Source organism: Tilletiaria anomala (genome assembly GCF_000711695.1).
Source record: "Tilletiaria anomala UBC 951 chromosome Unknown K437scaffold_106, whole genome shotgun sequence".
In the NCBI taxonomy this organism is placed as follows: domain Eukaryota; kingdom Fungi; phylum Basidiomycota; class Exobasidiomycetes; order Georgefischeriales; family Tilletiariaceae; genus Tilletiaria; species Tilletiaria anomala.
Genome location: NW_013546916.1, coordinates 14,758 through 38,862, shown reverse-complemented (window position 1 = coordinate 38,862; position 24,105 = coordinate 14,758). Strand labels below are relative to the sequence as shown.

Sequence of the window (24,105 nt, the reverse complement as noted above, 5' to 3'; positions counted from 1 at the left end):
GTGAATAGAGCGTGCAAGACTGGAAATTCAGTTCCACCCATGAGCGATGGCCCATTCAACATGGTCCCAAGATCATGTGCTGTTTGCTATAAATGTTACAATAGGTGTCCGCGGTGGGGCGTTTATGACTTGTCAATGGCGCCCTCGTTTATCTTTGACTTCATAGTAATGTGGTCTGTATGGGTGAACTTCAGTCAGCAACGAAAGGCTATACAGCGTCATCGAACTCACGCTAGCTCCAGCAGCCAGTCCTGTATGCAATCAAGTAAAATGATTGAGGAACATTGCTGCAAGTACTCAGAAACCTTGACTTACCTCGTCTATCACTGTAAGGTCGCGCATGAAGCGCTTGCTCGTCTCCACCACCTCGTTGTAAATGACCCATTTGGTCGACGGATTACGGTTGAAAAGTACGGATGACGGGTGCGCATGCAGGACCTGCTCCGAGATTGGTGTCAAAAAGAGGCATACACAGCTTCATTGCTTATCGACTTACCGCCTGCTCCCTCGAGCTGCGATAGCTACCGTCCGGCTGCATCTTGGCTGCATTGCGAAACAGGCCGGACACGAGGCATTTGCGTATAAGCGTGTGGTCGCCCCCACAGCTTTCGAGCGGCAACTTGAATCTCTTCATATACTTTTCAAGCTGGCCACGAATAGACACCGCTCGACTGAGTGCTTTAAAGTTGAGCCGATGCGAACTGCACCACTTTGCAGATTGCTTGCCAACGCGAGGGTTGACAAATGCATTGTATACGTTGAGCAGCGTCAGGTGGTCGCCTTCCTCTGCAACGAATTTTCGGCGTTCCAGTTCGCCCTCCGCGCCTGCTCGCGAGCGTCCTTCATCCGGAATGATGAAGGGCGAGGTGACGCTGGTCATAGCGGCGATTGTGAGGACCTCCTTGCCGCAACGATACTTCGCGGACTCGAGCATCACTTTCGCTAGACTGGGCTCCATTGGCATTTCAGCAATCTGCTCGCCGAGTGGCTTGGTGAGCCGACCGAATTCGTCAAGCGCGCCGAGTGCAGCGAGATAGTCAAGCGCACGAATAAGCATGGCTGTCGGTGGAGGCGGAGGGAGCCATTCGAAGCGCGCAAGATTGTCGACCCCCAGTGCCTTGAGCTGCAGCACAGGTAGGGATAAGTCCGTGCGCGCCAGCTCCGGTAATGTTTGTACAGGCAACGACTTGAAAACGGATTCGGGAAAAAGCCGGAAGCATTTGCCTGGCGAAGTGCGGCCGGCTCGACCGGCTCGTTGTGTGGCCGAAGCTTGGCTTTCTGATACTACAGCCAAAACATCCATTCCAGTCCGCGGATTGAAATTTCGAACCTGTGTTTGCATATGGGAAACATATTTTCAGCTGCCATCCGCCCCCTTTTTTCCCAAGGACCAGGTGTCACACGCATTTACCTTGACGAAACCGCAGTCGACCACAAATTTTACACCGTCAATCGTGACGCTCGCTTCCGCAATATTCGTTGCTGCAATGATCTTTCTTTTTCCTTGCCTAGCCGGAGCAAAAACAGCGGCTTGTTCATCAAGGGTCAGTCCGGCATGAAGCGGCAATAGCGTCATGGAATCGGCTTCCCTAGACAGGGTGAGACATTGATCCGCTAGCATTTGCAGGAAAGTGTCGATCTCCTCGCGCCCAGTCAAAAAGACCATAATATCACCGGGCATGCTTTCTTGCCTGTGAATGTCCCATACCGTAGTGACGGCAGCGCGGACATAGTCCTCTGGCGCATTGTCCATATATGCCACGTCAACAGGATACGAACGCCCTTCAAGCGAGATAATGCACGCTTCTGGCTGCGCATGGTTTTCCGCAGGCTCTGGATCGTCGCTGAATTGGCGCTTGCGCTTCTTTCCGTTAAAGTTCGTGGATGGATCAGAGGAAGTATCATTTTCGCTGAAGAAGTCCAGCAGCATCTGTGCTTCCAAGGTTGCGGACGAGATGATCAGGCGCAGCTCGGGCCTTTTCCGCCGGATCCTGTGCAATACAAAGACAGTAAGCGCCAAAGCTTCAGGGCGCCTAAAGCCTTACTCACTTTTTGAGCAGTCCAAGTAACAGGTCCGTATATGCGCCCCTCTCGTGAGCCTCATCCACCATGATCACGCTGTACCTGCTCAACAGCGGGTCACGCATGCATTCTCTGAAAAGCATGCCGTCCGTCATGTACCTGATCTTTGTTCGTGTAGGATGACTAAGATCCTCAAATCGCACCGTGTATCCCACTTCATCGCCTAGCACACTTCCCACTTCTTGCGCCACACGATTCGCAATACTGATCGCACTGATGCGCCGTGGTTGTGTACAGGCGATACACTTCGGCGCGCCAGCAATGGCTCCACTGCCGGCCCAGCCAGCCTCAAGCAGGTACTGAGGAAGCTGAGTGGTCTTTCCGGAGCCAGTCTGCCCCATCACGATCACGACTGGGTGTTTCTCAATCGTGTAAAGCAGCTCGGAGCGATGCGCAAAGATCGGCAGACTCTCCCGTTGTGCTTGAATGCTGGTTTGGCCTCGCAAAGCATTTTGTACGGCGCCAGGATCAATTGTTGACTCGGTCTCGGTACTGCGGTCAATCGAAGACCCTGTCCATTCATGTATCCGAAATTGAACATGTTTTAGCGCTGTCTTTCTTGGTTTCCGAGAATGGGGTATATAAGACTTACCTGGCCGTGCTGTGCCAGGTTTCCAGAAATGAGCCATGCTCTGCCGGCTTGAGGATGACCTGCTTGGCGGCTTGGAAACCCGTGGCCAACTGTCATCGAGCAGCCGGTTCTGTGCTCAATCGAAACGATTTGAATCGAATCTTCTGATCTCACTCTTCTGTGTTGTGCATTATGTGAGTGATTGCCTGCGTGATGTTTAACCCGTCCTTGGACGTTGGAGACAGGGTAGTATATGGACCGTAAAATCGGGATTTAGTTTATACTTCGTTTGACGTGGGTTAATTGATCGCACCAATGATTTCGGCGAATTCGTCGGCGACTTCTTAAGCTCTCGCTCTTGACGACACGTGGAACACGGCAACGTAATAATCGAACCTCAATGCGGACTCCACGTTGGGTCAAGCCTGGAGGTTGAATTATATAGATCGTCCTCCTTTGAACTTGGACCAACTAACCAATCATCAGCTTGAATCCCGTCCGGTGCCTCCGTCACCTGCCTTATGAATTGAATGGTGCACCGGCTCGGAAGTGAGACACGCAGACTTCGAGTAACGGCAGCATTCAGGTCACGATGCCCTCGTCATACCCAATACGCATTTCGACCGACTCGCTGCGTAGCAGCGCCGACGAAGCCAATGCAGCTGACCTGCCAGGCACTTTCGTTAGCCTTGAGACACACATCGATGATAGGGCCGAAATGTCTGTATCCGGAGGCGCTGGCCTACGGCATCGCGACTCTCGCAACAACCTCGCAACCCCACAGGCGGGCCGTCACAGCTCCTCAAGCAAACCAGGCTGGACTGGGCCTGAAGCACTTTCAAAGCGCCTCCCAGATCAGCAACTCCCTGAAGACCCTTTTCTAGAGCTACCTAACGCTGCTTCCCTGGCCTACGGCTGGCACACCGTCGCAGATGGAGAGACCGACACCGGTGGCGAGCACACCGTGGAGCACCAGAATCCGCAAAGAGCGCAAGACGGGTCCATTCACCCGACGGCCCCGACCGAAACTGGTGAAAAAGGCTTTTACGAGCAAATCGAGAGTCATCGCCATCGATGGCGACTCGACTGGCTTCGAGAGCGTGGTCAAGGAACCCCAGGGAAGAGTCCTACTCCAGCTCAAAAGGACGCACCCTTCTTGTGTGTCCTTACAGGCGCAGAGGTACCAAATGAATCCCGCTACAGTAGGACTCGAACGCTTTTCCCTCCAGGTTTCGGCACGACACTGTTCACTGCGAAAGACAGTGCGGAAGAGCCTGAGTCGGATGCGGATGCCAAAAGAGCAACTGGCGAGGCGCCGCAGCTGCCGCTGCCACCTCCGGAACTGAGTTTTCCACGCGCTGAATCCAGCAGCCTCTCGGGTACATCCTGGAATCGGCATCCAGTGCTCGGCTATGTTCCGGCCAATTGGTCTGTCGATGACGTGGGTAGGCTCAAACGGCTTTTGATCGATCATTCTGCCTACGAGTGGAGGATCGAGCACAGCGGAGAAGTTGTCGGGCGCCTCACGAGAAAAAGGGCGCCAGTGGGGCCCTCTGCGTGGCCGCTGGCAGTTAGCGAGAGTAAACATGGGGACCAAAAGCAGGCGCCTGAAAATAAATATGATGCAGCATCCGAGAAGCATCTGCAAAGGCGCACTCGAGAAGCCAGAGCCAACAACGTGGAGGATGAAGACACCAGTCGCACAGAGGAGGAACGCCGAAGAGCGCAGGAAGAAGCTGATTTCCTTCGCGAACAACAAGAGCAAGTCATCTGCCGAATCTGTTTTGAAGGTGCAGGCTCCAAGAATGAAAAAGGCAAAGACATGGGTCGACTCATTAGTCCTTGCAAGTGTAAAGGCACAATGAAGGTACATGCACGGTCGGTTCTGCTCTTGTGAGGCACAGCCGCTGACGCTATAGGATCTTCACGATGTAGTTCATTCACTCTTCTTGCCTGGACTCTTGGCGGCGCTTCTCTTCTCGCTCAAGCTCGGCAATCGCGTGCGACCAGTGCGGTGCACCGTACCGATTCCGCAAATCACGCTTTGTTGGCATGGCCAACTCGCGCCCTCTGCTCTTCTTACTGAGCATCAGCCTGTTCTTGAGCCTTATCTGGAGCGTCGGTTGGGCGGCAGGAACAGCTATCGAACGGTGGGGAGTGTTCGATGACGACGTCCGCAACGCTGTACTTGGCGCTGGTGAAGCTACAGGCAAGAGAAAAGAGCAGACCTGGGGCGAATGGCTGCTTGGTACTGAGGATGATGATGGACACGGCTACGCTGACCAGTACAATCCGCACTACTCTTGGTCAGGTGGAGGCTGGGTCATCGCTGGCGCAGGGCCATTCGGCTACGGCGGTTATTCAGACGCTGCTGGCTGGTATGATCTCATGAAGTCTGCTGTGCGGAGCGTCGTGAGCGGCGAAAGCACGCAGGCCATCAGGCAAGTCGTCCTTGGTGGTAAAGAGCAGAGAGAGCACGCTGTTGTGGCTCAGGATTCGGGGCAGCAACGCGGTTGGTGGAAAGCGCTCGTTCACGACTGGAAGTATGGTCCGGACGGCTTTTGGCCCGGTCAGGCGCCTGCGGAGGACCGAGCAGCAGCGCCGGCAGCAGGGGTGAATTCCGACCCCCAGCCAGCTTTTGAAGGCGCAAGCACAAGGGTCGAATCAAAAGAAAATGAACGCTACGATGTGCGTACCGCTGCGCAATATGACCCTGCTGTGCGCGCGGTACGTCCAACACGAGAAGCGGAGTCAGCAAAGGAGCGCGCCGCGAGAAAACGCAAGCAACAAAAGGGTGAGGCCCTGAAAAAGAAGGCAGAGAAGCGCTCAGCAACTGGAAGGCCTGCTTGGGTCGACAAGTTATTGTTGCGATGTGAGTGGCCACGTTTGTTTCTGCTTCAAAATGGCAAGGCTCCAGCTCTCACGGCCGTTCTTCCCGCTACATCACAGTCTCTCTCGGTTTCTCTCTAATCGGTATGGTCTCTTTCATCAACCTGACTTTTGGCCTATCCATTTTTGGCCCTTTCCATCTGAACCTCGGCATGGGTCGCGGTCTTGCACGCATGACGCGCTCCCCTCGGCGTAACGGCGGCGGTGGACGTGGAGATGCAGCGGCGATCACGTCGATCATCCTGTTTGCGCTTGTCGTCATTGGCATCGCTAGGGCATTGCTGATCGTTTACAAGCTGGTCAATGCGCTCGCAAGGCGTGTGCTCGCGCGTGCGGAGGATTACGTTGTTGACTGGGGAGGCCACGAGGAGGGAGAACATCCGCAGCAACAGCAGGCACCGCAAGGAGGCATCGAGGTACATGGCTGAAGTGTTGCTGCGTTCTTTCATGTTGAGACCCGTGTATCAATCACACACGTACATGTACGATATCCTGTTGTATTCACATGCCACATCTGGAACCCTCGCTGACAGCTTATCCGCTTACTTTTGGCCTGCACGGCAAAATTCAGTTTTTATGCGACGTCAACTAACTGTTAGTCAGCGCCAGAACCGTCAGCATCGCAATCTTCCCAAGCTGAGCTAGCAGACTGCAATGCAGCGGTCGACACTTCGCCGTCAGAACATCTAACTGACAATAGAAGCTGGGCTCAAGGAGAGGCTCGGATTTTTTGGCGTCTGGCTTGATTCAGGTGCTGATAATGCCAACATGCTGACTATTTTTGTCCGCCGCACAACAGGCACGGGCTGTGACGTGCAAGGCCCGGGAGCAGAGACCCCATCACCTATTACTTACGCTCTCCGGCCCACGCACCTGGCACTTCCGGTGCACTATTCATTCGGCGGCGAGGTCTCGCAAGTCGGCAGGGCCTCAATTCGCTGCGAGCAGTCAGCGGAGAAGCGGCAATCGGGCATAGGCACATATCTCACAGTACCCACTTCACATTCGTGAATGTAGGGTTGTTAAATATCCGCTGAGCTGTCAAGAGGCTTGGGCCGTGCTTGGCTGTCAGCGATCCTGTCTCATATAGTCCCAGTGCCTTGGTCTAACATTTGTTGGACCAAGTCCGCTGCCGGCTGCCGCAGCGGTGCCGCTGGAGCCGACGTCATTTGGGTTCCATGTGCCCGCCTGCGAAGAGCCATTTCGAGAGGCGATCGATGCGAAGGTACGCCAAAGAAACAAGTGACAGGTAGGTAGAAGTGTTCTGCAATTCTGCAGGAGACGGCGACCTTTCAACTGGCCACAGTAGCCGACCGAGTACGTCCTTTGAATAGTCGAAGCCGGAGAAGTTGTGGACGACCTTTGTCGCAGTGCGAGAAGCCCGACGCAGACCGCTCACCGGAGAAGGTTCGTGATCAGGAGTGAGCGTGACAAACGTCGCTGAGCCGCAGTCCGAAACCTTGGCGTTTCTGTGGCATTCTGTGGCACCCGGCAACTTGACGAGAAGTTTTATGCATTGCCCCGCAGCGGCACGTCAGCGTATAGACACGCGAGAGAGTGGTGTTCTAGAAGCTGGCGGTTGGCGCAAACCAAGTCGACAAGAGCAAGGCGCGAAGCGTGAGAGGAGTTTTGGTCTATTCGTTTGTCCCCGAGCCTGACCCAGTTCGAAGAGAGGTGATTTGTAAGTCAAAGTGTTTTCCGTAGAGCGGTTTCATTGCACGTCCTTAGACTATTTTTGACCTTCATATACTAGCTGCCACCATCGGCCAGCGCTCGTTCGAGTCCCAAAGAGGCCGTTTAAGAAGATTGCCAGAGGTGCTTTCAAGATGGGCTTCTCGCTGATCATCGACAACACGACGCTCGTGCTACTGCTCTGCATCATCCTTACACTCTTGCTATCCATCTACACCTCGCAGTCTTTTCAGCCTTTACTGCACCCGCTCATTCTCACACGGCAAGCGGACGTTTCGCGTGTCCGGCACAATGGCGAATCCGCCATCTTCCGGAACGCGAACTCTCCGCCAGGATTTGACCTGGCTGGTCGACCACGCAGAGGCGCTGATAACGTCGGCAAAATGCTCAAGCTTGGTGGCGCGACAAGCGCTGTGACGGGCACCTTTGGACCAGGCAGCGGCGCCCAGGCGCAGTCAGCCGGTGCACAGAGTGTCAGGATGCGTATCTACGGATCACAGACGTCAACAGATGACATATTGGCCACTGCTCAGCGCTTCGGAAAGGGTCTCGAGAAGCTGTGCAACGCACCCGCTCTGGCATGCGCCGTATGTGCGGATGAAGACAGCTTGTCGTCCTGTATTGCTCTTCTCACGCCAGCGGAGAACGCGGCGTTCTCGCTGCTCGTCATTCCGGTTGCCCCTGTTAGCCAGGCTCCGGTCATACTTCCGGCCAGCATTAGCTCGCGTACACGCACCCTCCCAGCTGCGTTCGCCACAGCATCCTCAATAGAGAGGCTCCTGCACTGGAGCCTCCTGGACGCATCCGCCATCATCGTCCTCCCTGACGAATCGCAGCTCAAACAAGCCCAGCACCTTGCAGCCGGCACATGCCACCGTCTGATGACGCTGCAGCAGGTCTGCGACTCTGCCCCTGTCGGAGAAACTGGCAGTACTACCGCAAAAGAAGCTGCACCAGACCTCCACAGCGTCTATGCGCACTGGTGGAGCTCGCGTGGCATGCAATCGGGCTGGGTCCCGATCGCAAACGGCGCGCTCACGGCCGGCGTGACGGCGCACCTTGGAGCATTCTCTGCAGACAAGATCCCGACGCGGGCCGACAGCATCCTCGTGAATTGTCCTTCAATCGTTGACCAGGGAGGAGAGCTGCTCTCGCCGGCGCATACACCTGCAGGTCTGGTGATACTCCTACTAGCATTGTACACCGGTGCAAATGTGCAGAATGTTCGCGAAGGTGATTGGGCGAAGGCATTGGCTGCTGCGCCCGAGACATCCATGCTGTACACGGCGCCGCTCGCCGCTGCCAGCCTCGCAACCTCATTGACGGCTTTGTCGGCCAAGTCACCGCTAGGTGTTGGCCTGTACGCGAGCAGGAGTAAATTGTATGCGCTCCGACATGGCGTCAACGGCACAGACACTATGTGGGATCGCTTCCACTTCAACTCGTTGCGTCGCTCATCGCATATTGACAAGCTGCGCAGCATCACCGTCGTTGATGAAGTTGGCAAACAGCTCAGTCAGAATACTGTCGATATACTGCGAGCTTTCACCGGTGGTGCGATCATCCATGCCTACCTGCCTTCGGACGCATACGTAGCCGATCAAGCTGAGAAGGCGCCGGCCTACATTACCGCACCTATCGCCACCTCGCACGCCGCTGACCTGCAGGCGTTCGATGTCGGAATCAACATGCCGTATCACGTTGGTCCGCCGAGCGTCTCTGTCGAGATTAAGCTCGTCGAAACACCTACCTCCAGAGGCGAAAAGAGGTACACGATCGAGGCTGTCAAGGGCCGCGACGTTGCATTCATCAAAACTCGCTGGCCGGTCGACCCTGCTGGCGAAGTGCGCTTGAGGGGAAAAACGGTCGCCGTCGCGCCGCAGTCGCCAGAGCAGACTGGTGTCCAGGCAGGCGATGACCTGTGGGTGTCGACCGGAGATATTGGTTCGTTCAGGACGAATGGCACACTGGTGATTGTTGAGAGCAAAACCGGGGCAGATGTCATCGATGTCGAGCCTTTGGGCAGTGCAGTGTCATCGCCTTCGTCGCGCAAGCACCCACGTCACAGTGCTGTGGGGAGAGCTACGGCGCTGAGCGTGATAATGCTCGGCGTGCTTGGTTTGGCAACGGCCGGGACGACTCAGGCAGCCAGTTCGGACGCCACATACCACCAGCTATATCCCCGCGCCAGCAACAGTGGTGAGCCGAATGTCACTATGATCTCTGTAGCTCGGGGAGGACTGCTCTCGGCTCAAAGGCCAAGCTGGGTACAAGGCACTGCTGCCGCCGCGCTGCTCGAGCTCGACAGCTCGAACTGGAACTACTTTGCAGGCGAAGGCAATGGGCCGGTCTATCGCGCCGGCAACTTGGATCCGTCTGCCAGCGGCTTGCCACGCGACGTTGCAAACATAGCCTACCATGCCATCGCCGCGCAAGATTCGCGGGGCAGGCTCTGCAGCCGCGTAACGGGAGAGGAGGACTTTGAGGCTGGATCCTCGCTCGATTCGTCCATCTGCGCTGTTCCGGTGCTGCTCGCGGCCGTCAAGAATGGCCAGATCGTCGATCACACTCCGGGAAAAGGCTACTATGTCGAAGGAGCGACCAAGCAGCTCGACTTTATCCTGACCGGCACCAACCGCACCGTTGACGGTGCCATCAGTCAACGCAACAGTGATATACAGATCTGGTCCGACTCGCTGTACATGGTCTCCTCGCTCGCAGTGTATGGTCTGGTGTACGACAACCAGACGCTGCTGCAAACAGCCTACGATCAGTTGCGGCTCTACCGACAAGCGCTGCTTCAGCCCTCCGGCCTACTTTCACACATCTGGGACGCCTCGAACAGCACCTGGCTCGACAGCAGCCTCTGGGCTACGGGCAATGGCTGGGCTGCAGCTGGTTTCCTGCGGACGCTGGCCTGCATCGCTCAGAGCTCGCATTCGAGTGCCATGCTGCAGCAGAAAGCGGATCTGTTCAACTGGACCTCGCAGCTGCTGGATGCTGCGTATCCGCTGCAGGACCACAGCACAGGGCTCTTCCATAATTCGATGAACGACACACGCACGTTCAGAGACGCGGCTGGCTCGATGCTTCTGGCTTGTGGGTTTCGTCACTGGGAGTGTTTGTACTGCGCGGAGCCATCGCTGACGCGTGATGAGTTCGTCCTTATTATGTGCGATGCAGATTCGACCTTCCGCTTTGCGAGCATGGCAGCGGACTCGGCGACATACATCGACGCTGCTGAGCAGGTATACCAGGCCACGTCTAATCAATTAGACGAGTTTGGGCACTTTGCCCCCTCTGTGCAGACCGTAGATGCTCTGTAAGTCGCGCCCTGAAAGAATTTCTGCATTCAGCGCGACTGATAGCTAGAATTCTCAGCGCATTCAACGTACCAGGACCAACGAGCCCAGAGGCACTCAGCTTTGCACTGATGCTTGGCGCCGCACGCCGAGACTACCACAAGAAGAATGTTGTGAGTCTCAACAGCGATGACTCCTCACAGCGAGTGCTTGTGCTAACTGGCCGTCACGCCTTTCGTTGTCGTTGTTCCTGTTAGACGGGTATCTACGGTCCGGGCAGCAACAACCGTCTGCGTCCGACACTCCAGAACGGCCGCCTTACCATCGGTGAGATCGTTAATGCTGCACCGCCAACTGCAAGCAGCCCGATTGCTGTAGCATGCTTGATTGCCATCCTTTCGATCATCGCAATCCAGCTTTAAAGTTTTCATACATGCCGATTTGTCATCTCATTTCTCCTCACAAGTTCCCTTTGTATGTGAGATTCCCACCTGGCGCCCAGACGGACGATGCAAATGATATGAGCACACATGATAAGCTACATCGACTCGGGCGCTGGTTCATTCACTTCGAAAAGATGATTTGCGGCGTGCTACCGCGATCATAAGCGCGGTCCTCCTTTGCAAGGCTGGCAACAGCAGCGGCCGACTTGCGCAGCTTCCGCTCGGCCGGTCTCCCCTTCGCCGGTCTGGGCTGCTCGTCGCTGCTGTGTGCGCTGACCTCGGAGCCGGCATGTGCGATCTGCAGCCAGCTGGCCGCGGTGGGCGCCACGATGACGTTCATGCCCGCTTCTTCGGCGTAACGCTTCATGAGCCTTCCATCAGCGCGAATGTGGAAGCGAGAAACCGCAACGTCCCTTGTCTCTGCTGCTGGCCTTGGCGTAATGAGATCATCAGAGTCTGGCGGAGGGAGAGCAATGGCCAGCGCCAGGGTATCCTTGTCATCGTTCGCTGCGCACGCTTGCTGCGCTGCCGAGCTGGAACCGTACATCTTGTAGCGTAGCTTACACTCCCACCATGCAAAGCAGGAGAGTGTTTCGCGCACATGCAAAGGTGCATCTGTGTCGATGCCGCCGCCAGAGGAAAACGCGGTGCCGTCATTGCTCGGCTTGCTTTCCGAGCTACTCTGTGCAGCTGCATTGCTCGTCTGCAACAATTCTTTATTCTGATGTCTTGGCGCTCCAACAGACCGTCCTGATTCCTCGGTCTCATCCCAGATCAGCTCGACCAGCAAGTCATTTGCAGCCTGTATGCTTTGCGCTTTGGCTGCTTCGTTTGTGGACGGGTCGACGTGTAATTGAACACGCGAGTCGACAGCAGGAATATGTCCGGCGTTGACGTGAGCCACAATATCGCTCCAATTAATGCGCTCCGTGTCGTTCTGCACGACGAACTGCGGTTGCTGACCTTGGGGTCGGAAAGTGTCCGATGATGACGCCGTGTTCGGTAGGGAGATGATCCGCTCGTCAAGGAAGCGCATAGCTTTACGAGCTGCAATGTTGATCGCCATGTCTCCTTTCTTTAGCACGTCCAATACATTCAGCGCTGTAGAGATGGCACAAGGTCTTGACTCAGATCATGGGGTTGCATGGGCAGTGATCATGACTGCGCAGCAGGAGATGCCTCCTCACCTTCGAGTGGCACGACAAGCCGATACCGTCTCTCTTTGATCCAATCATGCAACGTGCGCAGAGAATAAATCAACAAGCTGACATCGATGATGCGCACTGCGATAGGGCCTTGCGGCTGCTGCTGGCGTAGGCCCCGACCCGGGCCCCTCTTGCTGCTGTCACCGTGGGCCATCCCCTCGCTGTTACCTGTGCCCCGAGACTTGGTCGAGTTGTTTGCGCCATGAGACGGTGACGGACCCTTTTGTGAGGAAGCAGCGGGCTTGCGACGGAGTTCGAGCGTGGTTGCTTCGTCTTCCATCTTGGCTATACGGTCGGAGAGAAAGAGCTTACCCATCGCATGCGATAGCCGAGCCTGCCGCTCGGCCTGCGGGGGCGCGCACATCGTGTCAGGGGGCGATTTTCAAGATGGTCAGACAGGAGCATGCTCACCCTTTCGGCATCTGACTCTTCTCGAGGCATGGCCGCGGATTCCTGCACGGCGAACAGGGCGGTCGTACTGGGGGTGACTGCGGAGAGAAAGGGACGGCCATGCAGCTGGAGTTGGACATGACTGCGGGCTGCTGCGCTACGGGCAGACGGCGACGAACGACATCTTGGCCGGCTCTCCTGTCCTCCACCCCTCGACTTGAGATAGCTCGTGGATGTGGACGAGCTGCTATGTACGCTCAGCGTGGCTGGGTGTTCATCGTCGATGTGGATGAGGGCATAGCATACATCTGCAGTATTGCTTTGTACGGCGTCGACGTGAGCCGAGTTGAATGACGCCAGAAGTGTTGCGGCGGCACTGCATGACTCTCTCGGGTCCATCATTGACTCTAGCATCCTTAAACAGATCCAAGACCAACCTCTCTCTTTCCCGATATTTTCCTTGCCCACAGCGTGTGCCATCAAGAAGTTTGGATTTCACATTCCTTTAAACGCGACGAGTGCGCCAGCCACACCTCACTCTCCCTGCAGCGCAGTTGAGCTTGGATAGATTGCCTGATTTCGCTGTCGTTGCGAGTCGCCGCGCAATGTGGACGTGAGCGAGTGCCAGAAACACACTGCTCGCTCGATCAGCCGATGGCGGTGCAGCGCTGTCATGCACGCTTCGCCTCCTGCTTGCCACATGGCCCAACATGGTGGTCGATGGCAAGGGAAAGTTCAAAGGCATCCAACCGCTCGTGACGAGCCACTATGAGTCTGCCCATGCGAGTGGCAGCGGCACGGCCGCGTCGGCGCCTCGCATCCGCGAGTACCGCGCGCTCAAGAAGATGCCTAGGGCCGAGGAGGCGTTGCAGATTCTGCGACGGATCGGTGCAGTCGTCAAGCCGCTGATGGCCAGTCACGGCTGGGTATTGCCCTTGCTGGCGGAGTTTTCGCCCAAGCAAGATAACCTGCTCGGCATCAACGTCAACCGTGGCCAGAAGATCTGCCTGCGCCTGCGCTGGAACCACAGCCCGGACGCCTTTCTCGACGAGGAGGACGTCATACACACCATGCTCCACGAGCTGACGCACACTGCCCGAGGGCCCCACGACGCGATGTTCTTCAAGCTTCTCGGCAACCTCACGGAAGAGTACTGGGATCTGAAGCGTAAGGGCTTCGTCAGCTTCGAGGCGTTCACCGGGCAGGCATTCCGGCTCGGCGGGTCGATCCCCAGCCGCGAGCCGGCGATGGCGCTTGCGCGCAGACGTGCGGCCGAACAGGCCGAGCAGAGACGCAGGATTGCCGAGCACGAGCGCGGCGGCGGTGGGGCTTCGTCCGGCTCGGCGTGCAAGACACCGGCGCAGCTCGCAGCAGAGGCCGCTGAGCGGCGCAGTAGGCACATCCCGGCCGCATGTCCGGAGAGCGCGGCAGACAACGCGCGCGCGGTGCAGGAGGCAGAAGACGAGGAGGCCATCCAAGGCATTCGAGTCATCCGGATCGAGGATGACGAGGAGGAGCCGGACGTGTGGATCCTCAATGATAACGAGCTGCCGCCGCGCTTTGCCGCGCCGTCCCCGCCTCATGCAAGATCGCGGGCTAACAAGGAGGCCAGCGAAGGAGCTAGAGCGCAAGATGAGCATGAAGTCATCTTCCTCGACGATTCTTGTTCGTCTTCTGAGGATGGCGACGATGACGACTCGGTCGTCATAATTGGCACGCGCGGCGTGCCGTCGCAAAACAAGATGCGCGTCGATGGCAAGCGCAGCAGCAGCGGCACAACGACATGGCTCTGCTCGGCGTGCGCGCTGCGCAACGCGGCCAAGGCGCTGCGGTGCACGACGTGCGACGCGGCGCGGCGGGCGCTCTCTGCGCCCACGCAGGACCCGGCAGCGTCACCGGGATGGAAGGCAGCGGCTGCGACGCCGGATGGATGGCAGTGTGCGGCGTGCGACTTCCCGATGACCGGCGACCTGGGCGGCTTCTGGATGTGCCGTGGCTGCGGCGCGATCCGGCCGGGCTAGCTGCTGTACTGTGTGGACGAGATGAGCCCTGCTCCGGCTCGGGGGCCTGGTGTACACGTGCGCGCGCGCGCGTGGAGCATGGAATGGACAATAGAGGGAGGCGATTCGCTATGCTATACAGAGGGATTGATTGGCAGGCTCAAATGGCCATTAGATATGTAGATGACATGATGCGATGGATGAATGTGGATGGATACGAGGAAAGCAGTTTTGGGGGTGCCATGGAAAACGCATGGCCCGCCCGGCTCATGCAACATACCCCTCATCGGGGAGGCGCTCAGTAGTCGTATTGGACAAAGTTGTTCTGGACGGGGAGAGCGGTCGTCGATCCATCATCAGTGTGCGGTTCGTGTGCGCGCAGATCCTCCTGATCCTCACGCCCGAAGCGCCGGTCTGCGGGGCGTGCAGGAAGATCGAGATGAGCACGGTGGGATGTGAGTGAGCCTTCCTTGCCGCGAAATGATACGGGGGTCTCTGAAGGGGATGGCACTCACGTGGGTGATGGCACCGCAAAAGTCGCCCCAGCTGGCGCCGACGACGCAGCGGTCCGGGCCGGGGGAGCCGCCTGTCGAGCAGGCAGAAAGTTGGTGAGGGTGTCAACAAAAGGAGATGGCGCGCTCGGCCTGGCTGGCAAGACGCACCGGTGTATCCGCTGCTGGTGAGCGGGTACTCTTCGTACGTGCTGTCCCCGCAGGTGCCGCTAAAGTTGAAGCCCTCGTAGTCGTTGTACTGGTGCACCATCCGAGTTGGCGAGGACGACACAGTGCTGCGCCTGGCTGCTGCTGTACTGCGCTCCGCCGCAGCTAACCGACGGAGCGCGGGGCTGCAGCTGCGAGATCGGGCTGGCGTGCGCCGAGAGCGCGAGCGCGGAGATGGCGGGTGAGATGGAGAGCGCGGCGAGGGTGGCGAACTGCATGGTGGGTGGTTAAAAAAGGGGGGAAGGGCAGACGATGCGAGGCTAGGCAAGGTAGGGGGAAAAGAAGTGGCTGTGGGGGTCAAGCCGGAAGGGAAAAGGGGGGGCCGTCTAGCCGGAATTATCTATCAATCATCAGCTAACAGTACAACATGTCAACGCGACCCCGCGATACGATGGAATGGACCGTGGTGCGAGCATGACACACATACACGCTTCCTACTGCTGCCCATCAGAGTCTCGTCTCGTCCTGCCTCGCACAGAGAGAGAGAGAAAGAGTGACTTTGGTGGTGGAATAAGTCAGGCCTTTAATTAGAGCGTTGACAAGGAAAGAGGGTTGTAATTAGCATTTATCAGCATATCGGTCCGCGTGGGGCAAAAACGGCGCTAAGCAGCGTGGGTCCCACGTGAGCAGCAGCCGGCGAGCGCAGTCCACACAGCCGGCCGTATGGTGGCCGCACGGCTTCGCCACGCTAGTGACCATTCACGCGCGGATCCCACCATTCCCATCTTCTGTCCCGCGTCCCGAGTGCAAAGAACGAAGCATATCCGTGGTCACGACGCGTCGCGGTATATGTAGGGGATATACGTATCTGCTATGGTGCACGGTACATTGGCCGTCGTCCAGTGTTGCTGTGGATGCTGCCAAGGAGCCGGCCGAGCGTTGAGCGCTAGCTAGTACTAGCTGCTGACACTGTTCAACAGGCAAAAGAGAGTCCAGGGGGTGCATATGCAGCCAGCGCGGGCACGATGGCGGTGAGTAGCTGCGGGGACAGCCCAGCGTCTGTCCCCTCTCCCCGGTGGCGTGCTCCGGCTAACGCAACGCTGCCCCTGCCCACACAGACCCGACAGATCACCACGTTTCTCATCGATGTCGGCCCGTCGATGCGCGAGCAGATCACTGTCCCCGACGAGCGATCCCTCGATGGTCAACATGCTCCCCCCCGCAGCAGCAGCGACGGCGACGGCAGCAGCGGCGGCAAACGCACCTCGAAACTGCAGTGGTGCATCGAGTTTGTCGTGCGCAAGCTACAGCAAAGCGTGCGTCACACGCCAGCCAGCCAGGCCGTGCGCATGAATATCGGGGGGCTGACTCGCTCTGTTTCTCTCTGTGCGCAGATCCTGTCTGGGAAAAAGACAAACAAGGTCTGCATCCTACTCTTCCACTCCCGCAGTACGTCGCTGCACCTCGAGCACACACGCCCGCGCGGGGTCGGGAGACGCTCGCTGACCTTCCTCTTTGTGCAGACAGCAACAACAAGCTGGTCGACGACAACGTCGCCGGCAACTATGCAGGCATCAACGAACTGTGGATCCCTGCGCCGGCGACGGCGCAGCTGATCGACACGATGCTCGCGCTCAGGGCGACCAAGCCGCACAGAGCGCTCGACGGCACCGGCGATGCGCTAGACGCACTCGTTGTCGCCATCACCAGCATCCTCGACAAGCAGCATTCAGGCATCGGCTCCGAGCAGCGCACCACCTGGAGCAGGCTCATCTACCTCATCACCGACGGCAGGTCCCACCTACATCTCCAGGACGTCGATCAGATTAGGGACAAGCTCCGCCAGGAGGCCATTGCTGTGCGCGTCATGTGAGTCGTGCCCCCGTTCGCAAATGGCTCGCTGCTGACACCCCCTCTCCCCGGGGGGTTCGCTGCAGGGGCGTCGACTTTGACACGCCAGACGAAAAGGTCGCTGGTAAGCCCGAAATAGTGGTGAGTGGCACCGGCCCGCGACACGCGTGCATGCCAAAAGCCAACAGCAAATAAAAAACGCTCAGACCCCATCCACTCCGTCCTACCCACTGTGCTGGCGAAGCACAGGTGCGCAACGAGGCCTTCTGGCACAGCTTCCTCGCCGACGTGCCCGGCAGCGCCGTGACGAGTGCACGTGATGCGCTCCTCTCGGCGCGCTCGCCCGCCATCCACCCGGTCCAGCCCGTCGGCGCGGCCGTGACGCTCTCCGTCGGCCCGCCGCAGCTTGCGACGCTTGCGCGCCCTGCGCAGGACCTCCTCTGGCTCGCGTGCCGCGTGTACAAGTACACTGCCCTTGCGCGGCCCATGGCCCGCAAGGAGCTCGCGCGCCTCGTCAAGCCCCCGGCCACTGCCATCCCCACAAGCGCAAGCACGAGCACGAGCAAGAGCCTGCAGCCCGACAGCTCCGCCGTGCGTGTCTCCGTCATGTACGATTTCCGCGACGCCGTCGAGGTCAGCTTGGACAAAGTCGAAGGCCAGCTGGACCCGCTGCCGGAGAGCGTGACTAAATTCAGGGGCTACAAGCTCGGCAGCTCCATTGTCCCGCTGCCCGCAGACCAGATGCCTCTCGCGCGGACGAACCCCGGGCTGGAGATCATCTGCTTTTTGCATCAGAAAGACGTGAGTTACCCCCTCCCAGCATGGCTTGTTCACGGATATGCTGCCACTGACCGTGCCCGCGCATCGCCCGCCGGGCTCCGCTCCCCGACGCATCGCGCAGTTCGAGCGCCAGTACGCCGTCGGCGAGGTCTCGTTCGTCTTTGCGGACCAAAAGGCGGGGCCCAAGCCGCAACTGCAGCTGTCCGCGCTCGTCAAGGGCCTCTACGAGCGCGACCAATACGCGCTCGCGCGCTATGTCGCTCGCAAGGATCTGGCGCCACGCGTGAGTCTCGCTTCGCAGCCGCGTGCGGTTCTACTGCGAGGGCGCAGAGAGCAGCGTAACAAGGTGCTGATGTTGCCCGCATTTGGCTCTTCGCGCCGCCCGCGGCAGCTTGTCTTCCTGTGGCCCGAGTGCACGCCCGAGTGGGAATGCCTCCTGATGGTCAATGTGAGTCCATCCACCCGCAGGCGGCGACTCGGCGGTCCGTCGACGCCGCTGACGACCGCTCGCGTGGGGTGCTCCGACAGGCGTGCTTCAATGACGACGTTCGCAGGTACACCTTCCCGCCGCTCGATCGCGCTAAGACGGAGGACGGGGAGTGGGTGCACGATCACCCGAGCATCCCGAACGCAGAACAGCTCCATCTCTTCGATCGATTCACCGACGCCACCGATCTGATGCAGGAAGATGAGGATGGGTGAGTTTCGCACCCCCGAATTCTGGGGCGCCTCGCAGCCTCTGGCGCCCGCTCTGCCCCACGAGACTGCGACCACTAACGATCGTATGACGTGTATTTTGCCGCCGAAAGCGAGCCGATTGCATGGTACGATCCGTACGATAGCTTCAGCTTCAACGTCCAGCGCGTCAACGAGGTCCTCGCGCACAAGGCCACCTTCCCGGATCGGCCTGCCCCGCCGCCGCACCCTGCGTTGACACGCTACATGCATCCGCCAGACTTTGTCCGCGAGCGATGCGACGCGCTCCTTGACGACTTGAAGGGCGCATTCGACGTCCGGCCAGGTGAGCAAGAGCGCATGAGTACCGTTATTTGGGCGTTGCCTCTCATGACATGTGCACTACTTCTTTGCTTCCACCTTACAGCGTGGCACCAAAAGGCGTCGAGGACGCGCGAGAACGATGACCCAGGGGCGCAGGCAGCAGCGGCGAAGCGGGCAAGAGAAGCAACGCCGTCGGACCTCGAGGAGGACGCGGTGAAACCCCTCCCGACCCTCGAAGAGCACGGCCCGTTTCATCTTGCCGACCCCGTTGCGGACTTCCAAAACAAGCTGGCAGCCGAGCCGGTGTGCGACGTTGGCCTCCTCCTCCTGCGCATGCAGCACACCATCACGCACCTGCTGCGTCAGCCGCTCGCCAGCCGTGAGTACGCAAAAGTGGCGCAGTGCATCGAGGCCGCGCGCCGCGAGTCCATCGAGCAGGGCGAGAGCGTGCGGTGGAACCTCTTCATCCGCGCGCTCAAGCACGAGCTGCGCACCGGGCACGACGGCGCGCCACCGCAGAAAGAGTTCTGGAATGAGCACATCGCCGGCCAGCTCCGGCTGGGCCTCGTCACTACGGAGGAGGACATTAACCAGGAGGTGGCCGATGTAGGTCCCAAGCAGGCGGACGAATTCGTCGCGCAGCTCACTTGAAGCATCATCCCGCGTACTTCATCAATATGTAGCGTACATTCCACGTCTCTAACTTCTAGCAGCGGTCTTCCTCCAGCTCTGCCTGGCGTGGAGCGTAGTCGCGTGCCGAGAGGTTGCTTCGATGCGCATCCAATGCTGGCTCGATCTTTCGTGCGATCGTGTGGCCGATCTGCTTCGCCCTTGACATGGCCGTGTGCGGCTCGTTCGAGCTGCTCTGCCTGCTGCCGGGCTGCTTTGGGTCGGTAAATCGGCGGCGCAGAGTAGCCAGCCGGAGCGAAGCGCGCGAGCGCATCCCATTCTGATCCTCCTCCTCTTCCGACTGTCGCCGCGCCATACGGTAAGGCAGTGGGACGTCTCGAACCACGCGATACGTATCCGCATTGCCCTGCGCAGGTCGAGACAGGTCAGCGAGACGAACGTGACCATATGAGGCAACAGTGTACGCACCAAGTGTTCGTTCTCCACCCTGAAGAAGTTCCATTGGAAGCGACGGAGCATCTCGAGAAGCGCGTAGATGAAGACACGCGTAAGGGGTGCCGCCGGTCCGGGATACAAATAGATCGTCCAACCGAATCGAATGTAAACGTTGGTAACCTGTCGTTCGAGAAAAGCGGGTTCAGCTGTCTCACCGAGACCGCATTCGTTGGGGCAACTCACCATCGCAACGTAATACCACAACCAGTAGTCCTCAAAGCACAGCTCATCGCGCAAGAGTGGCTTCTTTGCACGCAGCCGGAGAAGCGACCAGTCCATTAAAATGTCCCACGCACTCGTGTAAATTGAGTAAATCGTCGCAAATGTGGCCCACAAAGCCAAATCTTGCGCCCTCGAAGAGCCTTAAGGACACGCCATTGTCAGCCTAATCGCCCAAACGCTTGGTTGGGTTGGGGGAGACTCACCATGGGTCTGATAGCGTATATATAAGAAGTATTGGATGATGCTTGTGGAGTACTTTCCAGCATTGATGAGGTGTATGTGCTGCGTAAACTTGCTATCATACCAACGGCGCCAGCATTGCAGGAAACGCAACAGAGCGGGCACAGCAACTAGCACAGCCGTCCAGTAAGTACCATTGGGATCGCACTGGTCGGGAACGGACCAATGGTGCTGGTATTCGCAGCCGATGAACCACAGTGAGGAGAGAGGGAACGTTAAACTGTTGAGCTCATCGCCAAGCTGTTGAAATAGATGTCTTTCGTCAGTTTGGAACTGCTCTGCTACAACCAGATCACTCACAAAGAAGTCTCGGAATTGCACAGAATAGTTGGATCCCGGCAGCATACCTGCAGTAAAGACTCTGAGGATGCTGCGGACAAACCATTTCCTCGATTCGGCAAGGAAGATTGGAAACGGGTTGAGCATGAATGCCACCACAATAACCATGTATACCTGCCAGTCAAATAGTCGTCAAAAGCGCCTCCATGATCACATCTAGGCCGCTGTCGACTCACCAAAGGCCAGGATGTCGGCGCGGCGCTTTGTGGGAATGGGTTGAGGAAAGTCAACCAGAAGAAGATGCCGAGTAGAAGGAGGAAGAGGCTTGGAATCTGAAAGTACTGATGGTAGTCCATTGCATGCCGGACATCCCACTCGAAAATGAAGACGGTGTTGATGCGAGCACGATGCCAGAAGGCAAGGTTGATGCCAAAAAGTAAGGCAAAGACAGACGGGATGAATAACGCAGCATAGACGCGAAGCAACGACTGAACTTGCGGGATGCGATGTGGCGTATCTGGGTGCAATGCAATGACGAGACCAGCCACTCCGGCACAGATTGCCACACCGAGAAAAAGGCCAGCCTTGAAGACACTGAGGTGGTGGGAAGGATGCTGTGCCGCATAGCCGGTGATGCTACTGCGCAGGCGAGACAAGGCTTTCTTGCGGTCGCCATGTTCAAAGTAAGCGATGAAGATCTCTGCGGCGTCGCTATTTCGTCAGAATTGAGGAGAAGCCGTCAGTGACGTACGACAGAACTCACCTTCGGTGCTCTTGAGAAGCATCTCAACGCGCTGCGATGTGACAAGGATCGATGGCGCGACACGCGCTTGAAAGTAGGCGTCTGCGACGGGGACCTCTAAAATACCAAGCACTTCCCCGTCAGCAGCGGGATCAGGAGCCATATAATAGCATGAACCACTCACCCCACGTCTTCTCAGCCTTCTTCAGAATTTTGGCAAAGCCTGTCCTGTTGAGACTTTGATCATCAAGCCCACAGAAGATCAGTCTCATAGTATTCTGGAATCTATGATGCGATTCATGGTAGCTCACATTCCGTAATTCTTCAAAATCTCTAGCCCTCGATAGATTTCCAGGACGGCCGTTTTGAGCTTCTTCCGCGCATACTTGTAGCGCTCCGGATCTTGTGATAGAGCCGCAGCGCGATTCTCGCGCCGGGAAGCCTCATGATCGCCCAAGATGCGAGCCGCCACATCGGGTGGGATATTCGCCAGGGCGATAGCGCGACGCCGATCGCCCTCGTCACGCGCTCCAGAATCAATCTCTGCAGGAGCAGGTACCGGCGAAGATGGAGCAGCGGCACCCGCAGTCGCGCGTCGCTTGGCGCCTGTTTCTTGACTTGCTCGCCCGTGAGCAGCGGCTGCAGCTCCACCCACAGTTATGATATTGTTCAGCTTGCTCATGGCCGTATCTGCAACCGCGTTCAAGAGTGACCGCTCTTCCTCCTCTCGCGCTTTGAAGTTCCTCCGGTGGTCCGAAAGCTTGCAAAGGTAAATGAGCGAATGTCAGCAGCCAAGGGAGGAGGCTAACGAGACAACAAAACATGAGCGATCTCACCTCCCTCAGCTGCATGGCGATCAATTCGAATCTTGCAGCGTACTCGGATTCTCGCTCCTCGTAGAAGTTTACGATTCTCGTCAGCTCTGTATCAAGCACGGCAAAAAAAATGCGTTCTTCCCAGTCGAAGTTGTCCTCTACTATTGAAAGGAACGTCTTATTCGTCCCCGATGCTTTCTTCTGGCCCTTTTTTGCTTTATCCCATTTGTCTTTGCGTTTAGGAGTGCGGTCCTTGACGCTCGCAGAGGCAATTGCAGGATCATCAGACGGGATTCCGTTTCTAGTCGTTGGCGGATGGACAGCATCATCGCGTGTAGGCTCGTCCGCATGCGTGGCCCCATTTCTTCGGCTCTTGCCATTGCTATTGCCCTCGACAAAAGCAGTGACCTTGCGCCCAATCTCTTCTATTCTTGTTTCGTCCGAGTCTGCACCTGTCGAATGCGAGTGCTTTGGCGTGCGCGAGCTACCATGGCCTTCAGGCCGAGTCCCGCCTGAGGGTGCAGGTGTCGCCTGAGAGGGGGAGGATCTATCACATGCGCGAGATGGACGCGGTCGCAAAGGTATTGCCGTTGCTTCCGGGTCGATGTGCAGTCCTGTGCCCACAAGGCTAACCGGTGGAAGGGCATCGGCTGCAGCGTCCATCTCATCGTCCTCTGCGTCCTGCCGACTGAGCTGCAGCAACGAGGCGAACCGTATACCGGATGCTTTATCATGCGGCTGGAGGCCTGTTGTGGCCTCAGCGCCTGCGCCGTGACCATGAGGACTCAAGTTCCGCGACGGACCGGCTTCGGCACCAGTGTCACCATGCCAGTCCGTACCGCTTTCTAAATCGCGATGTGCTGGCTCGCCAGTCTCACCGTCAACTTCTACCGACGAAGCTTCTCTGTGTTTCTGGTTATGCGTGTTGCCATTTTCGGAGTTGGCACGCCCGCTCTGCTTGAAAGAGAAGCTTTCTCCCCGGACCCTCCTTCGCAGACCTTCTGTGACGTTTCTCGCGGACGCAAAGCCTATTGATGAGTTGTTGCTATTTTGCCTTGACAAAGCGTTAGAACGAGCAAGCCGCGCTCTATGACGAGCGTCGACTCGTTTGATGAGTTTTTTTAGGGAACGGTACTGCAGATAAGCTCTCGACCATTCTGGCTGGGCATTCTCTTCGAGATAGCGTGCGCTGTTCGTGAACCAGCCGAGGATAAGACGTATCAGCGACTCGTGCACGAACAAAACTTGCAGTGAGACGCCTGCGGTACTCACAACCTCATCGTGCCGCAGTGTTCTAGACGGGCCGGAGTCTGCGCACAGACACCACTCAGCACCGCATTCCTTTCCTTGTCCTCAGCAATCGCACAGCGTCGAATAAAATCTTCCTTCCACCGTAGCAAGGACCGAGATGTCCTCGAGGTGTTGAAGCATGACTGGATTCTATAATCATCCAAACAGCTTCACCGATCACCACGGTTAGTGTCCACAATGGCCAGTCTTTATATCTCGCAGAGATGCGATTTTTGTTGCATACCCTGGCGCTTCTGCAAGTTCCAATTCAGGTTCCGGTGACCTTCTCTCGAAAGCACGGGAGATTTCATCATATGACCCCGGAATCCATGAGTCTGTATCCTGGGTCACTGGCTCACCGTACGAGCCACGTGAGGGACCCAGGGCACGCGCTGAGCGAGTCCCAAGCCACGCGGCAAGCGCCTGACGCCTCTAAGACACAATCGGTTGCTGTTGAAGACCTTTTTCCTTCTCAAACCAACCAACACGTTAACACGTATTGATGAGGTTCTTCTTAACCACCGCACTT

The 24,105-nt window shown here is 57.6% G+C and overlaps 8 protein-coding genes across 8 annotated transcripts; 4 read left to right on the top strand and 4 right to left on the bottom strand.

Moving 5' to 3' along the window:
- Window positions 1–132: 132 nt before the first annotated feature.
- On the bottom strand, window positions 133–2,711 carry K437DRAFT_264592 (DUF1605-domain-containing protein; the record flags this gene model as incomplete). Its single annotated transcript, XM_013385542.1, has 8 exons — window positions 133–175; window positions 232–251; window positions 316–438; window positions 497–1,284; window positions 1,606–1,991; window positions 2,050–2,124; window positions 2,182–2,593; window positions 2,675–2,711. The coding sequence occupies 8 exons, from the start codon at window positions 2,709–2,711 to the stop codon at window positions 133–135; spliced, it is 1,884 nt and encodes a 627-aa protein (XP_013240996.1).
- Window positions 2,712–3,078: 367 nt separating this feature from the next.
- On the top strand, window positions 3,079–6,052 carry K437DRAFT_276053 (uncharacterized protein). The gene is made up of 3 exons (XM_013385541.1): window positions 3,079–4,520; window positions 4,589–5,525; window positions 5,603–6,052. Exons 1-3 carry the CDS (start codon window positions 3,246–3,248, stop codon window positions 5,968–5,970), a joined length of 2,580 nt encoding a protein of 859 aa, XP_013240995.1. The 5' UTR covers window positions 3,079–3,245; the 3' UTR covers window positions 5,971–6,052.
- An 879-nt stretch (window positions 6,053–6,931) lies between these two features.
- Window positions 6,932–11,029, top strand: K437DRAFT_12587 (uncharacterized protein). Its single transcript, XM_013385531.1, has 4 exons — window positions 6,932–7,235; window positions 7,296–10,556; window positions 10,616–10,709; window positions 10,794–11,029. The coding sequence occupies exons 2-4, from the start codon at window positions 7,369–7,371 to the stop codon at window positions 10,956–10,958; spliced, it is 3,447 nt and encodes a 1,148-aa protein (XP_013240985.1). The 5' UTR covers window positions 6,932–7,235; window positions 7,296–7,368; the 3' UTR covers window positions 10,959–11,029.
- A 71-nt stretch (window positions 11,030–11,100) lies between these two features.
- On the bottom strand, window positions 11,101–12,625 carry K437DRAFT_270325 (uncharacterized protein; the record flags this gene model as incomplete). The annotated part of the gene is made up of 3 exons (XM_013385540.1): window positions 11,101–12,080; window positions 12,167–12,530; window positions 12,596–12,625. The coding sequence occupies 3 exons, from the start codon at window positions 12,623–12,625 to the stop codon at window positions 11,101–11,103; spliced, it is 1,374 nt and encodes a 457-aa protein (XP_013240994.1).
- A 422-nt stretch (window positions 12,626–13,047) lies between these two features.
- On the top strand, window positions 13,048–14,846 carry K437DRAFT_259105 (WLM-domain-containing protein). Its single transcript, XM_013385539.1, has one exon. It carries the CDS (start codon window positions 13,285–13,287, stop codon window positions 14,593–14,595), a length of 1,311 nt encoding a protein of 436 aa, XP_013240993.1. The 5' UTR covers window positions 13,048–13,284; the 3' UTR covers window positions 14,596–14,846.
- A 234-nt stretch (window positions 14,847–15,080) lies between these two features.
- On the bottom strand, window positions 15,081–15,348 carry K437DRAFT_206942 (guanine-specific ribonuclease N1 and T1; the record flags this gene model as incomplete). The annotated part of the gene is made up of 2 exons (XM_013385538.1): window positions 15,081–15,160; window positions 15,237–15,348. Coding segments are annotated over 2 exons (192 nt in total), but the record flags the coding sequence as incomplete, so codon positions are not given.
- A 729-nt stretch (window positions 15,349–16,077) lies between these two features.
- Window positions 16,078–19,580, top strand: K437DRAFT_296133 (SPOC domain-like protein). The gene is made up of 11 exons (XM_013385537.1): window positions 16,078–16,264; window positions 16,352–16,549; window positions 16,628–16,682; window positions 16,757–17,102; window positions 17,171–17,225; window positions 17,334–17,885; window positions 17,986–18,147; window positions 18,256–18,312; window positions 18,333–18,562; window positions 18,674–18,885; window positions 18,967–19,580. Exons 1-11 carry the CDS (start codon window positions 16,259–16,261, stop codon window positions 19,512–19,514), a joined length of 2,421 nt encoding a protein of 806 aa, XP_013240991.1. The 5' UTR covers window positions 16,078–16,258; the 3' UTR covers window positions 19,515–19,580.
- Window positions 19,581–21,172: 1,592 nt separating this feature from the next.
- Window positions 21,173–23,664, bottom strand: K437DRAFT_12388 (SPX-domain-containing protein). Its single transcript, XM_013385530.1, has 5 exons — window positions 23,559–23,664; window positions 22,308–23,475; window positions 21,783–22,231; window positions 21,656–21,708; window positions 21,173–21,588 (listed from the first exon to the last, which is right to left on the bottom strand). Exons 1-5 carry the CDS (start codon window positions 23,564–23,566, stop codon window positions 21,449–21,451), a joined length of 1,818 nt encoding a protein of 605 aa, XP_013240984.1. The 5' UTR covers window positions 23,567–23,664; the 3' UTR covers window positions 21,173–21,448.
- Window positions 23,665–24,105: the final 441 nt, after the last annotated feature.